A 12,256-nucleotide genomic window follows, 5' to 3' on the forward strand; every position below is an offset into this window, starting at 1 on the left:
ACCATCGACGATTGTTGGGATCACAACGAAATCTAGGAAAATTCACCTAGGACAAGATAGTTATGGCAACAGTCAAGAAAGATGATCGGCTGACAAGTTCGCAAGGCTTCTTATGCGTTGGTTTCGCCGGGGTTTTCAGTAAAACAGTCACATCCCCTCTGGAGGTGGTGAAAATCAAGAGCCAAGTGGGAACATTTCACTGTAAGAGGGGTTTTTTGAACAGTTTTATTCTCATCTACCAGAATGAGGGTCTACGAGGGTTTTGGAAGGGGAACCTCGTCTCCTGTCTAAGACTGTTCCCATACAGTGCTGTCCATTTAGCAACATATAAAAAGTAAGTGAAACGGAGTCTGAATGTGAGAGAATTTGAACTGCTCACGCCATGTTTTGAATTTGCTAGTGGTCTTTAGTGTTAGCTAGCTGAGCTAACTAACCTTAGTTGATTTAGTCGGTGTTTTATTCATGCTTTTGACAGCTAGTTACATTTCTGTGACTCATACTGCACATGTACTTTAAAAAAAAAAGTGTCTGTAATGTAAGCAAACTACATATAAAACGGTAAAACATAAGAGATTTGGTTCACTATTCTACCTAGCCTTGGCTAGTTAAGTAACACGTCATCGACATCCCCTTCCGGGTTCCGCCCATAGAATGACCCTACGTCACGTCACACCTTCTACTCTCGTCCAATCAGACTGCACATAACAAGACAGCATGGACGACAATAAGCAGCTGGCAAAATAACACGTCGCCCTTTAACCTGCACCTTGTCGTGTGAGACTTTTATGGATTCAATACCACGTGACCATACCATAAACTGAGTAATGTACATAATCACATAATCACAGTCACAAATAACAAATGTGATGTTTTGCAAACAACAAGACCCCCGGCTCCACCCTTTCAAGGAGATGTTTTGAACACTGTGTTCCTGTGTTCTATTCGAGGAGGGCAGATACCCTCATCGTAAAAGGAGATCTACTGATAGGGAGCAAATTGTTAACTGGTCCACATTTATTTACCGTAATTTTGCCAAATTTCCGGTTTTCAACAGAACAAAGTGTTTATTTTTTATTTTTTAAATATTTTTTTTTATATGCATGCAGCATGTCATCTCTGCACGCACTTTCATTGCGTATTGCATGTCTCCATTCCACCTGCACTTGAGTTCACGGACTCACTTGACTTATGACATGTGAGCTCCCTAGAGTTTATGACGATGAACATGTCAGTTTGACAATACAAGGAAGAATTGGCACATCTCCAAAGACAAACGTTTACTTTGTCGTATACAGATGTATACACAGATGTTTTGTTCTGGATAACCATAGGCTGCTGCCTATACAGATGTTTATCCGGAGCGTGCCCAGAATCAGAACGCACTCCAAGCTATTCCAGGGACCCTACATTTGTCCCTTTGTTCTTTTCTGTACTTGTCTGTGTTCTGACTTATGGTTTCCCTGCAGAATCGTCCACCTTCACATGGACGAGCTGGGCTACATCTCTCAGTGGAGGGCCATCTTTGCGGGTGGTCTGGCGGGCATCACCGCTGCCCTGGCCACGTACCCCCTGGAGGTGGCTGAGACCCGGCTCATTGCTCAGAACCGCAGGGAGCCCTTGTACCGTGGTGTGGTACGCACCCTCTCAAAGATCTACAGGACAGAGGGCCTTCTGGCTCTCTACAGAGGCTTCTCGCTCACAGTCATAGGTATACACTCACTCCTGTGTGTGTGTGTGATGGATGGATCGATGGATGGATGGATGGAAGGACGGAGGGACATACGGATGGACGGACTGACTGACTGACTGACTATATTCTTTGAAAAGAGATCTCTAGACTTGTTAGTCACTCGGCCTCTTGGTCTTTGATTCAATATTATGAATTTGGAACAGGCTTCTTGCGGTAGGCCTATATTTTGCAAATTGTTGTTGGGGTGGTGTTAATAACCCTTGGATTTATATTCCCACAGGTGCATTTCCCTTCTCTATTGGCTGCTATGCAGTCTACATTAACCTGGACACACTGTGGCAGGAGCCCCCGTTCCGCTTCAGTCCGCTGCAGAACTTCATCAACGGCTGCATTGCGGCAGGACTGGCCCAGACTCTGTCCTACCCCTTTGAAACCGTGAAAAGGAAGATGCAGGTCAGTGGAGCCATTTTGTGCTACCTGTTGTTTTTCACAGTGAAAACCATCAGTGCAGCGGTCTACCCCCATCAATGTTAGTAGTACCACTTTAGTCCATAGGGGGGCATGTTTGTGCATAGAAAAGCATACAGGTAGCCTTCACTTGGAAGAATACCAATGTATGAGCACTTTATCCATAAAGATAACATGCAACTGTTCATATTTTGAAATACGCCTCAGCAGTTTTCGCTTCATAACGTTGACAGACAAATAAAAAGACAAATGACACCTTTTTTCCTCACTGTGTAAAGTATCAAAGTTGTAGCAAAACATGAATCTATAGACCATCTCAGGCAGAGTGAGTTGATGTCTCTCCTCACGTGTGTCCTGTCCTGTAAGTGTCATACTGAACATTAGGACTCTGAAGGACAGAATGCTACATCCGGTTGTATCGGCCTATAATTAGCGAGCACAAGGTTCTGCAGCAGCTGAGAATGTGAATGTTGTTAGGGGTCTGTTCAGCCTCATGCTATAGATACGTTCTCTAAAGATAGCCAGCTACTATCACACTGTGGACAAGCCGAGTGTCACATATACAGAGGAGTTGCTACAACTAACAATGTAATTCACTTTCAAATATGTCCTAATTTAAAACAAGAAGTGTATAAGAAATGCCCAAGTCCCCACAAACACTTGTTTGGCTCCAGAGCTAGCATACTATGTGAATTTACAGTGCAGCCATTTTGAGAACTGGATGGCCTTGTGACTTTGGATGCGTGTTCTTTGGGGGATGGTTTACCAAAATTAACCAAAGTTACTAAATTTTACACAAGACAAAAGCATTCAATCTGAACTATCTTACAAGAGGTTGATGCTTAATGGTGCTTTAGATAATATTTATTTACGCCGTAATACTGTTGGCTCCCGAGCCTTGTTAGAGGGGACAACCTTAACACATCTCAGACAGAGATGAACCCTAACCCACACAACATTCATTTCCCTGTCAAAGTTTTGTAAATGCTAAATTCATAATGAATCATTTTTTGGGGGGGAAAGCAAAACGGCTCTGTGGATGTTTTATTTTTATGATTTGTCTACATAAAAATGTTCTCTATATCACCTTTAAAAATGTTCTCTATATCACCTTTAAAAATGTTCTCTATATCACCTTTAACAAAAGGACAAGTAAATTGACTGTGATCATTTGAGAAGGGAACTGAAACCTTCTGCTTAGTTCCCCCTCAATCAAATGAGCACACAGTCACCCTAATGACTTCGGTGCTGCAGTTAGGCCAGTCATGTGGTATGAGCTGAAAAATTGCTGTCTGTAGCAATACTGAACATACAGTATCCTTCTTCTTTAATTTGAAAGGACAGGTTTGGAATTTAGCATTATAAGCCATGTTATAAGGTTATTTACGATCATATACAGTACAACGGCCGATATCAAAGTTTCGTCAAACGGTGCACTCTCGAGATATAGCCCGTCACCGCTAACACACTCAATGGATCCATAGGTGCATATACAAAATCCCTCAAAAACACCATAAACACTTGTTTTCAAAGACAGGAAACTCAACGAGTGGTCACTGGTGTCCGTTGATGTTCTGACAAAAAAATTGCTACAAAGTATGCTTCTGATTAGGTTTTATTGATCATATTATGTCTATTGATTTGTATTGACAACAAAGCCAGATATGTGTAGATTAATCCATGACCCATATTTGTTTTGATCAACAAACACTTCTACCGAACACTTATCAATGAAATAATAGCTGCAAAGCAATCCTAGGCTTCTCGACTTGTTGTTATTGTTGTGTAGATCTGTGACCTGGAAGTGGCTCTTCTTCTTCTTCTATGGTAGCCTCCAAACTCAGTCAAGACCTTCCAAAGTTCAAGCGGAAGTTTACAAATGTATGTGCTGCGAGTGAAAATAGTTCTAAACTAAGTGATAAATAAAGCCCGATCGGAAGCATACTTTCTCGTATAATTTTTTGTCAGAACATCAACGGACACCAGTGATCACTCTGAGTTTCCTGTCTTTGAAAACGAGTGTTTACGGTGTTTTTGAAGGATTTTGTCTATGCACCTATGGATCGCACCTATGGATCCATTGAGTGTGTTAGCGGCGACGGGCTATATCTTGAGGGTGCACCATTTGACTAAACATTGATATCGGCCGTTAAATATGATGGTAAATAACCTTATAACATGGCTTATAATGTTAAATTCTGAACCTGTCCTTTTAATAACTCCTTTTAAGATCTAATCTAATCTCTTTCTCTCTCTCTCTCTCTATCCCTCACACACACACACACACACACACACACACACACACACTAATGATTTGGTAACATCTGTGACTGCTCAAAGCTGATGCATCTGGTCCAGCTTGCTCTACTCCATCTCACCCTCCTTGGCACCTCGTGGAGCCTCGCACCTGATGCCTAGTGCTCGTCTCTCCTCGTCTCTCCCCAGGCCCAGAATCCCCGGCTGCCCCATTACGGGGGAGTTGATGTTCACTTCGCAGGGATGGTGGACTGCTTCAGACAGTCGGTGAAGAACAAGGGCATCCTGGCGCTTTGGAGTGGCTTTACAGCCAACATGGTCAAGGTGGGAACTGAACAATATGAGAAAATGCCATCTTTATTACAGTTAAAGAATAGCAGCCTATGTCCCCAAGAGACTGTGGGGGGAGGGGACTCAAGACTGTAGCTTGTAATTCATAACAGACGCATTACAAGCTGCCAGACCAGGCTCTGTTTCTGGAACAGCATGTACTGCTCTCACCTTTCAATGACATTTCGACAGCACAGTTGCTGTTGTACAGGTCAAAGGGCCTTCTCTCACAAAGTATCAAGGAATTAGTGAGAGCAGTTTATGGTTATAATGATCAACGTCTTTGATTTGCTCGAGGACATCTGGTCTCATATTGTTGAGGGTTTTCATTAAGCCCCAATTCTGTCTTCTGCTTCTTCTAACTTTTCTGTTTTTCTTTCACAGATTGTGCCTTACTTCGGCCTTCTCTTCAGCTGCTTCGAGATGTGCAAGCAGGTCTGCCTTTATCGCAACGGGTACATTGTGTCTCCCCTGAGCTATAAGTTGGCACCAGGCGTGGACCAAAGCCTGGGCCCGTCTGAGTTACAGGAGGTAAAGAAGTACTTGAGAAATAGGAACTTTCGCTCACAGGAGTCTTCTTTTGGAAATCGCTGGTAAAACTGGTGGTGAAACAAGTTCCTTCTGGATTCCTTGAAAGGATAATTAACTGCTGACTACATTGGGTTAGGAAAGGACCTGCCTGGGCTATCAGAAATATTTGTTGGAATCCAATACTGTGAGGATGAGAATTTGATGGACTTTGATGACATTACACTGCATAGGACATGTTAAAGGACAATGCTCGTTTTTGACAACCTGGACCTTATTTACGACATATTATAAGACGTTTGACTCACCGAGATCACTTTGGTGTAGTTCGGCGGCATGTAGAAGAAATTTAAAAACCAGCGCGAGCCAGTATATCCATGTAATGGCGGTGGTCGGGGCACTTAGAATGCAGTTTCTAAAAATCTATTTTCTGCCGCGAAACGGTTGTTTTCATCAATCTGTCTTGATGAATCGCTAGTTGTGCTTACATAGAGCATAACTGTTGTGGTTTTCACATGCCATGATCTTTAGAAACGTCTTTCGAAACGAAATAGCTTCCTCACTTGCTCCAGCACGCATTCGCACAGCGCGCAATCGTTGCTCCAAGACAGATTGATGAAAACAACCGTTTCGCGGCAGAAAATAGATTTTTAGAAACTGCATTCTAAGTGCCCCGACCACCGCCATTACATGGATATACTGGCTCGCGCTGGATTTTAAATTTCTTCTACATGCCGCCGAACTACACCAAAGTGATCTCGGTGAGTCAAACGTCTTATAATATGTCGTAAATAAGGTCCAGGTTGTCAAAAACGAGCATTGTCCTTTAACATGTCCTATGCAGTGTAATGTCATTGCATGAGCAAACAATTAATTTGGGATCAAATTCCAGTGTTGACACTGATGGTGTTAAAACCTACTGTATTGCACATGCAATGCAATCATAGAGACAGCATTTTCATACTTGACTTACAGATTTTACTCATTACATTACAGTCATTTGGCAGATGCTTTTATCCAAAGCAACTTACAATAATTACTCTCCTACAATACCTCATAGTAAAGTTGTTTCCCCCTCCCAATTTTAAGTATTTTTAAGTAGCCTAGTTTTATCTACTGTATGTATCTATCTACACCGGTGGTGTTTACATGGCTCTAAAATGGTCTTGCACAGCAAAGAGGTCAATAGAGCACAAACATGACCTCTTATGAGAATGTAGTATAAATGTATTAATGCTACGTGACTTTGACTATGTACCACAATTACTTTTAGTGTTTCAGGGTCTATCTTTTTAATGTATTTATGTGCCTTCAGAATTCTTATTTAATATGGGGCTTATTTCCATAACCATTTTAAATGACAAAGATGACTGTGTTATTGATACCAGATAATGTCATGGCACATAAGATTGTAAGTGTGTCTACTGTAGCAATAAGACATCATGCTCAATACTCAATTGAGTATTTTACTATTGGAGCATATAAGTATGCCTGTTGTACATGTGATTGATAGAACTCTTTAGGTGTATGAACACGAAGTTTTGATTGTGTTGGTCCAGAATCATTTTAAGTGCATGTGTCGGCTGTGGTTCAGGAGGTAGAGCGGGTCGTCCAATGATCGTAGGGTCGGTGGTTCGAAACCTGGCTCCCCCTGTCCACATGTCGAAGTGTCCTTGAGCAAGACACTGAACCCCAAATTGCTCCCAATGAGCAGGCTAGCACCTTGCAAGGCACCTGCCGCCATTGGTGTGTGAATGTGTGTGTGAATGGGTGAATGAGAGGCCATTGTAAAGCGCTTTGCATAAAAGCGCTATAGAAGTGCTGTGTTTGCAGTGCATTCATTATAATGCTGTCAATGATTGGAGGTGCTGTAAACATTATCTTTACAATAATAAATTCCCATTGCAGTCTACCACAAAACGTGACATTTTATTTACATTTTGTGCCACATGGTGAAATGTCAGCTTCTGATATTGTCTGATGAGGGTTGTATAAATTAAAACAACTGCAACTGTCTAATAAGATGTTTACCCACACAGTGAGTCAAATTAAGTTAAATATTAATATAAATTAAGGATCAGAATCAGTTTTGTTGCCAGGCAGGTTTTTATACTAGTACAAGGAATTTGTTCTGGTCAGTCGGTGCATAACATGGCTAGACAACATTAAACAAGCAAGGATAGGACAGTGCAAATGACAAAATGGTGTGCAGTGTGTATATACAGCGTGTGTACAAAGTGTTAATGTGTGTGCGATGTATTTATATAGACAATATGTGTGCCTTTGTGATATGTGTTCAGTGCGAGCCTGTGTACAGTACAGTCACAGGTTATGTGCAGGTAGAATACACTACAGAACATGTGTACTGTTCAACACCTTGAGTAGAGCCCTCTGCTGGTTTAGCCCCAGTGTCACAGGGTTGGCTCTAGTGCAGTGACAGTAACCTGATCTGAAATATGCCCCCCACATAGAGACTGGCACATGCATTATTCCAAGAGACACTGAGGTTTTATCCAGCAGTCGTTTCACTATATCAGTAAAAGGATCAGTGTATCGCATATAGCTTCATGCTGTATGTTTGCTTGATGGGGCATAATTGTATTTAACATGATCTCTATGTCTAATATCTTTTGATATCATGGATGTAGAGTAAAGGACACAGTGACTGTTAAGGATGACATTTTTTCTGTCAAACAGGCTCTAAAATAGCTGACCATTAACTCTGGCTCATAGCCAGGACAGTAACAGTTGCCCGTTTCAGCTGCCCCAAGCTGCCATACTCATAACTGCCCCAAGCTGCCATACTCATAACATGACCTTGAACCTGAATCTGAAATGTTAGGTAATGTGGAGAAGGAATGCACACTCAGTGTGAACTCTGCTTTGGGAAAAAAAACTGCCTTGGCAACAATCTTCAATCAAGAATAGAATGTAATGAAACTCAAATAATTGAAAACATATTCGATATTGCTATAACCATGATGAAATGACATGGGTAGACTCCAGACATGTAGACATATTTACCTCGAAGGTCAATGAAAACATTCCATGTCTTAAATTGCACTAATAAAAACTTTGTAAGGTCTGACTGAGACCTCAGTTCACTGACGAGGAGTTGTCATCCATCTCCGCCCACTCATGCACCAACGCACCAATGACAAGTCCGCTTTGAAGTTCTCGTTTTATCTCGCGCACGCGGTCGTGTTAAATCTGTTCTCAAACACACTCGACCATTTCGGCAGTCCGCGGTTCGAGGGGAAGGTTTTCTTGTGTCAGGTCACCTTCATCAAGCCAGAAACATGAATGACACCGCCATTTCTTTCGCCAAGGACTTTTTGGCTGGTGGTATCGCCGCTGCCATCTCCAAAACAGCGGTCGCCCCCATCGAGAGAGTCAAGCTTCTTCTGCAGGTGAGTTTGACGGAGAAAGTGATCAAACTTTACTGCTCGATAAAGAGTTCTGAGACTTGAGTCACACGACGCTCACCTAACCCTAACAAAAACGCACATTAGATTATTGCCATGATAGCTCAGCAGCTAATAAAGTGCAACTGTAGCCAATTGCAAACTTTAGATAGTTGTTAATTAATGTCGTCTTGTCTCCTGCTGTTAAATGACTGACAGGTCAGCTGAGCAGCCAGCGGCAATGACTCAACACCTGGCTCTTACGTAATAACCTAATGTTAGTCCAGCAAAACTAACATTACTGACATTCATGAATCATTCATGAAATCCTTCTTGATTTGTTTGATTTGCACGTTTTTTTAACAACCGTTTTAGATGTTTAATCCTTTCCGCTGGATTCTGATGTGAAGTATATTTTATGTGGTTTATTGTTGCACGTGTCCACTTACCTGCCTGTATAATACATTTGTTTGAAACAGTCAAACATGGCGCACTGAGTCTGAAGTTGGTCCCCAAGGTCGCTACAAGGGGAGCGAGCGGGTCACACTGTGACAGAAGGGGGCGGGTCTCGTGCGCGTGGTTTAGTGGCACGTGGAAATGTCGCGACCTAGTAAAGCCTCCGTGCGTGTTGTCCGTGCGTTGCAAGCAGGCTACTGTCTGGAGAATCCTGTGACTTTTCCCCCCTGATGAAGTGATATTTTTAATTATAATAAATCAGGAATTAAACACGCACATAGTTTAGGCCCTTTTAGGAAACATGCAAGGCCTCCAATTTGGTGGAGCAAGTACCCTGCATTAATCAGACTTCCCTTTCCATGTCCTGATCTTAGGCCTCACAATTCTGAAGTCTGTAAATGAGCGACACTTTTCAAATCCTGCTGAACATTTTGTCTTGTTTCAGGTGCAACATGCCAGCAGACAGATCACGGTTGACAAGCAGTATAAGGGCATCATCGACTGTGTCACCCGCATCCCCAAAGAGCAGGGCTACCTTGCTTTCTGGAGAGGTAACCTGGCCAACGTCATCCGGTACTTCCCCACCCAAGCCCTCAACTTCGCCTTCAAGGACAAGTACAAGAAGATCTTCCTCGACGGCGTCGACAAGAACACCCAGTTCTGGAGGTACTTTGCCGGTAACCTGGCCTCCGGTGGAGCGGCCGGTGCCACCTCCCTGTGCTTCGTCTACCCCCTCGACTTTGCCAGAACCCGTCTGGCGGCGGACGTTGGCAAGGCCGGCGCGGAGCGCGAGTTCAAGGGCTTGGGCGACTGTCTGGTAAAGATCTCCAAATCCGATGGCATCAAGGGGCTCTACCAGGGCTTCAACGTGTCCGTCCAGGGCATCATCATCTACAGAGCGGCCTACTTCGGCGTCTACGACACAGCCAAGGGTGAGTCGTCACTGGGCTCGTCACAGCTGTCGACCTGTACAGCTCATCTCCTTGGGTTTCCACCGGGGGAATGTTTTGGTTCCAGTCCTCAAACCTGTGCTGATCCCGTCACGTTTCCTCCACAGGCATGCTCCCCGACCCCAAAAACACACACATTGTCGTCAGCTGGGCGATCGCCCAGACCGTGACCGCAGTCGCCGGTCTCACGTCCTACCCCTTCGATACCGTCCGTCGTCGCATGATGATGCAGTCTGGCCGCAAAGGAGGTAACCAATGAGAATGCACTCTAGTGTGATGCGCCACAATATGGAAATCATTACAAATGCAACCTAATGTTTTGGGATAGTCTATAACATCATGATGCGCCATTGTTGGGGTCTACTGGTATCAGTTTCCGTTTGCCCAGCCAGTTCCAGAGGTATGACATATTTGTGATTTGCAGGTGACATCATGTACACTGGCACCATGGACTGCTGGAAGAAGATTTTGCGTGACGAGGGCGGCAAGGCCTTCTTCAAGGGAGCCTGGTCCAACGTTCTCAGAGGCATGGGTGGTGCCTTTGTGCTGGTTTTGTATGATGAGCTGAAGAAGATCATATAAATTATTTAATGTACACCATGAATGTTGTAAGATATTAAACTCTGTAACGTATGTATCTTGTACATTTGGACGGACTCAGATTATTTCTTATTTATAGGGACCAACTAGTATGGCACTACTAGTTGTACTGGGGGAATTGTTTTTGCCCTTTTCTTTTGGCCAGTTTTGTTTGTGTTTTGCCCCGCCCCGCCCCCCCCTCGCCACAGTAATATCATTCACTGTATAAAGAAACTGTTGCTGGGTATGAAAGTCACTACCTGTCATCCAGATGGTCTGGGAGAGGAAAGAATACAATAAAGGCAACCTACTGAATGAAACCAAATTTGAATCCCTAACTTGGTTTTGAATGTGTGTTTAAAGGGGCAGAGTAGATTGAGTCAAGTTGTAGCCAGTATTACCCCCAGCCCCTCAGTCAAGTTGAATTTTTTCTTCAAGAGCCAGCTGGTGTCATCTTCCTGGGTTGTAGTTGGGCCAGAGCCAAAGTCAGCTGAGAGAGTCCATGGCTGGTTGTAATCTACATGAGCCATGGGGTGCGTTCCGAATCGCATACTACCCTACTATATAGTATGCCAAAACAGGATGTAGTATGTCCCAATACATAGTATGCCACATGCAGTATGGCAAAAATACCAGGATGTCCTACTACATCCGGTCGTATTTTGCAGTATGCAAGCCAGCAGGCTTTTCTGGCTATTCTGACCCACAATCCTGTGCGCAGCGGAAATGTGCGTCACATGTGCGAGTCGTGACAGCTGTAGACGAATGTCGCGTTATGGACAGCGACGGATGTGGGCGAATTTCAAGGCGCAATGTTATGACAAGGTAGTATGTCCCAATTGGATGCCTACTGCTTGCAAAGTACATACTTTCTAATGGCAGCTGGAGTAGGTACTGGTAGTAAGAAGAAGTATGCGATTCGGAACGTAGCCATGATGTTATTACACAGGGTCTGCTCAGGGGAGGGAGTATGATGCCTGTATTTAATGCAGAGGGGGAGTTTGTATCCATTAATTGAAGATGTTTTGAGTTAATATTTGTATGTAAAATTGAGAATACATAATTGAGCACTGCTCATACAGCTAGCCTATTTGCTAATCTACCTGCGATGTGTAACGTGGATTACTCCAGCCTTCTAAAAATACTTACTAGTCTATAAAAATACTCCATTCAAGGCTCTTCTGGTGTAATTCAGGACTTCGACCTTGGTAGGTGTTTGGCAGACTTGTGGACCATTATAAACGGGCCATTATGACATACCAGCTTTGAAGAGAGGTTAATGATTAATCAACTTTTGAAACGTTTTGAAATGCATTTCTTTGGGGAAAAAGACTTCAGAGGCTAGTGGAAGAATTCTCTGTCGTTTTAAGTGAGTGTCGACATGTCCGAGGACCCGTTACTACTACTGGAGCGGCGTGGCGCCGTTCCTCCGCATGCATGATCGCTGCAGCTGAAAAGGGATACGGGCCGTAGTCCTGCTACCAAGTCAACATGGAAAAGGGTGAAGACGCTCCTTTGCCCTTTTCATATCAGCTCCGCTGCGATCACTTCAGCGCATTAAGCCTGCCGTTTCAACAGGCTGTAATCCATGTCCT

General features: G+C 43.6%; 2 protein-coding genes across 2 annotated transcripts; both read left to right on the forward strand.

Annotated features, from left to right (window-relative positions):
• On the forward strand, positions 1 to 5,341 carry slc25a43 (solute carrier family 25 member 43; the record flags this gene model as incomplete). The annotated part of the gene is made up of 5 exons (XM_084449276.1): positions 1 to 334; positions 1,467 to 1,708; positions 1,971 to 2,143; positions 4,604 to 4,738; positions 5,129 to 5,341. The coding sequence occupies exons 1-5, from the start codon at positions 63 to 65 to the stop codon at positions 5,339 to 5,341; spliced, it is 1,035 nt and encodes a 344-aa protein (XP_084305402.1). The 5' UTR covers positions 1 to 62.
• Positions 5,342 to 8,504: 3,163 nt separating this feature from the next.
• Positions 8,505 to 10,726, forward strand: slc25a5 (solute carrier family 25 member 5). The gene is made up of 4 exons (XM_084448373.1): positions 8,505 to 8,682; positions 9,578 to 10,064; positions 10,190 to 10,330; positions 10,507 to 10,726. The coding sequence occupies exons 1-4, from the start codon at positions 8,572 to 8,574 to the stop codon at positions 10,662 to 10,664; spliced, it is 897 nt and encodes a 298-aa protein (XP_084304499.1). The 5' UTR covers positions 8,505 to 8,571; the 3' UTR covers positions 10,665 to 10,726.
• The last annotated feature ends 1,530 nt before the right edge of the window (positions 10,727 to 12,256 follow it).

Source organism: Borostomias antarcticus, assembly GCF_949987555.1.
Source record: "Borostomias antarcticus genome assembly, chromosome: 14".
Taxonomy (NCBI): domain Eukaryota; kingdom Metazoa; phylum Chordata; class Actinopteri; order Stomiiformes; family Stomiidae; genus Borostomias; species Borostomias antarcticus.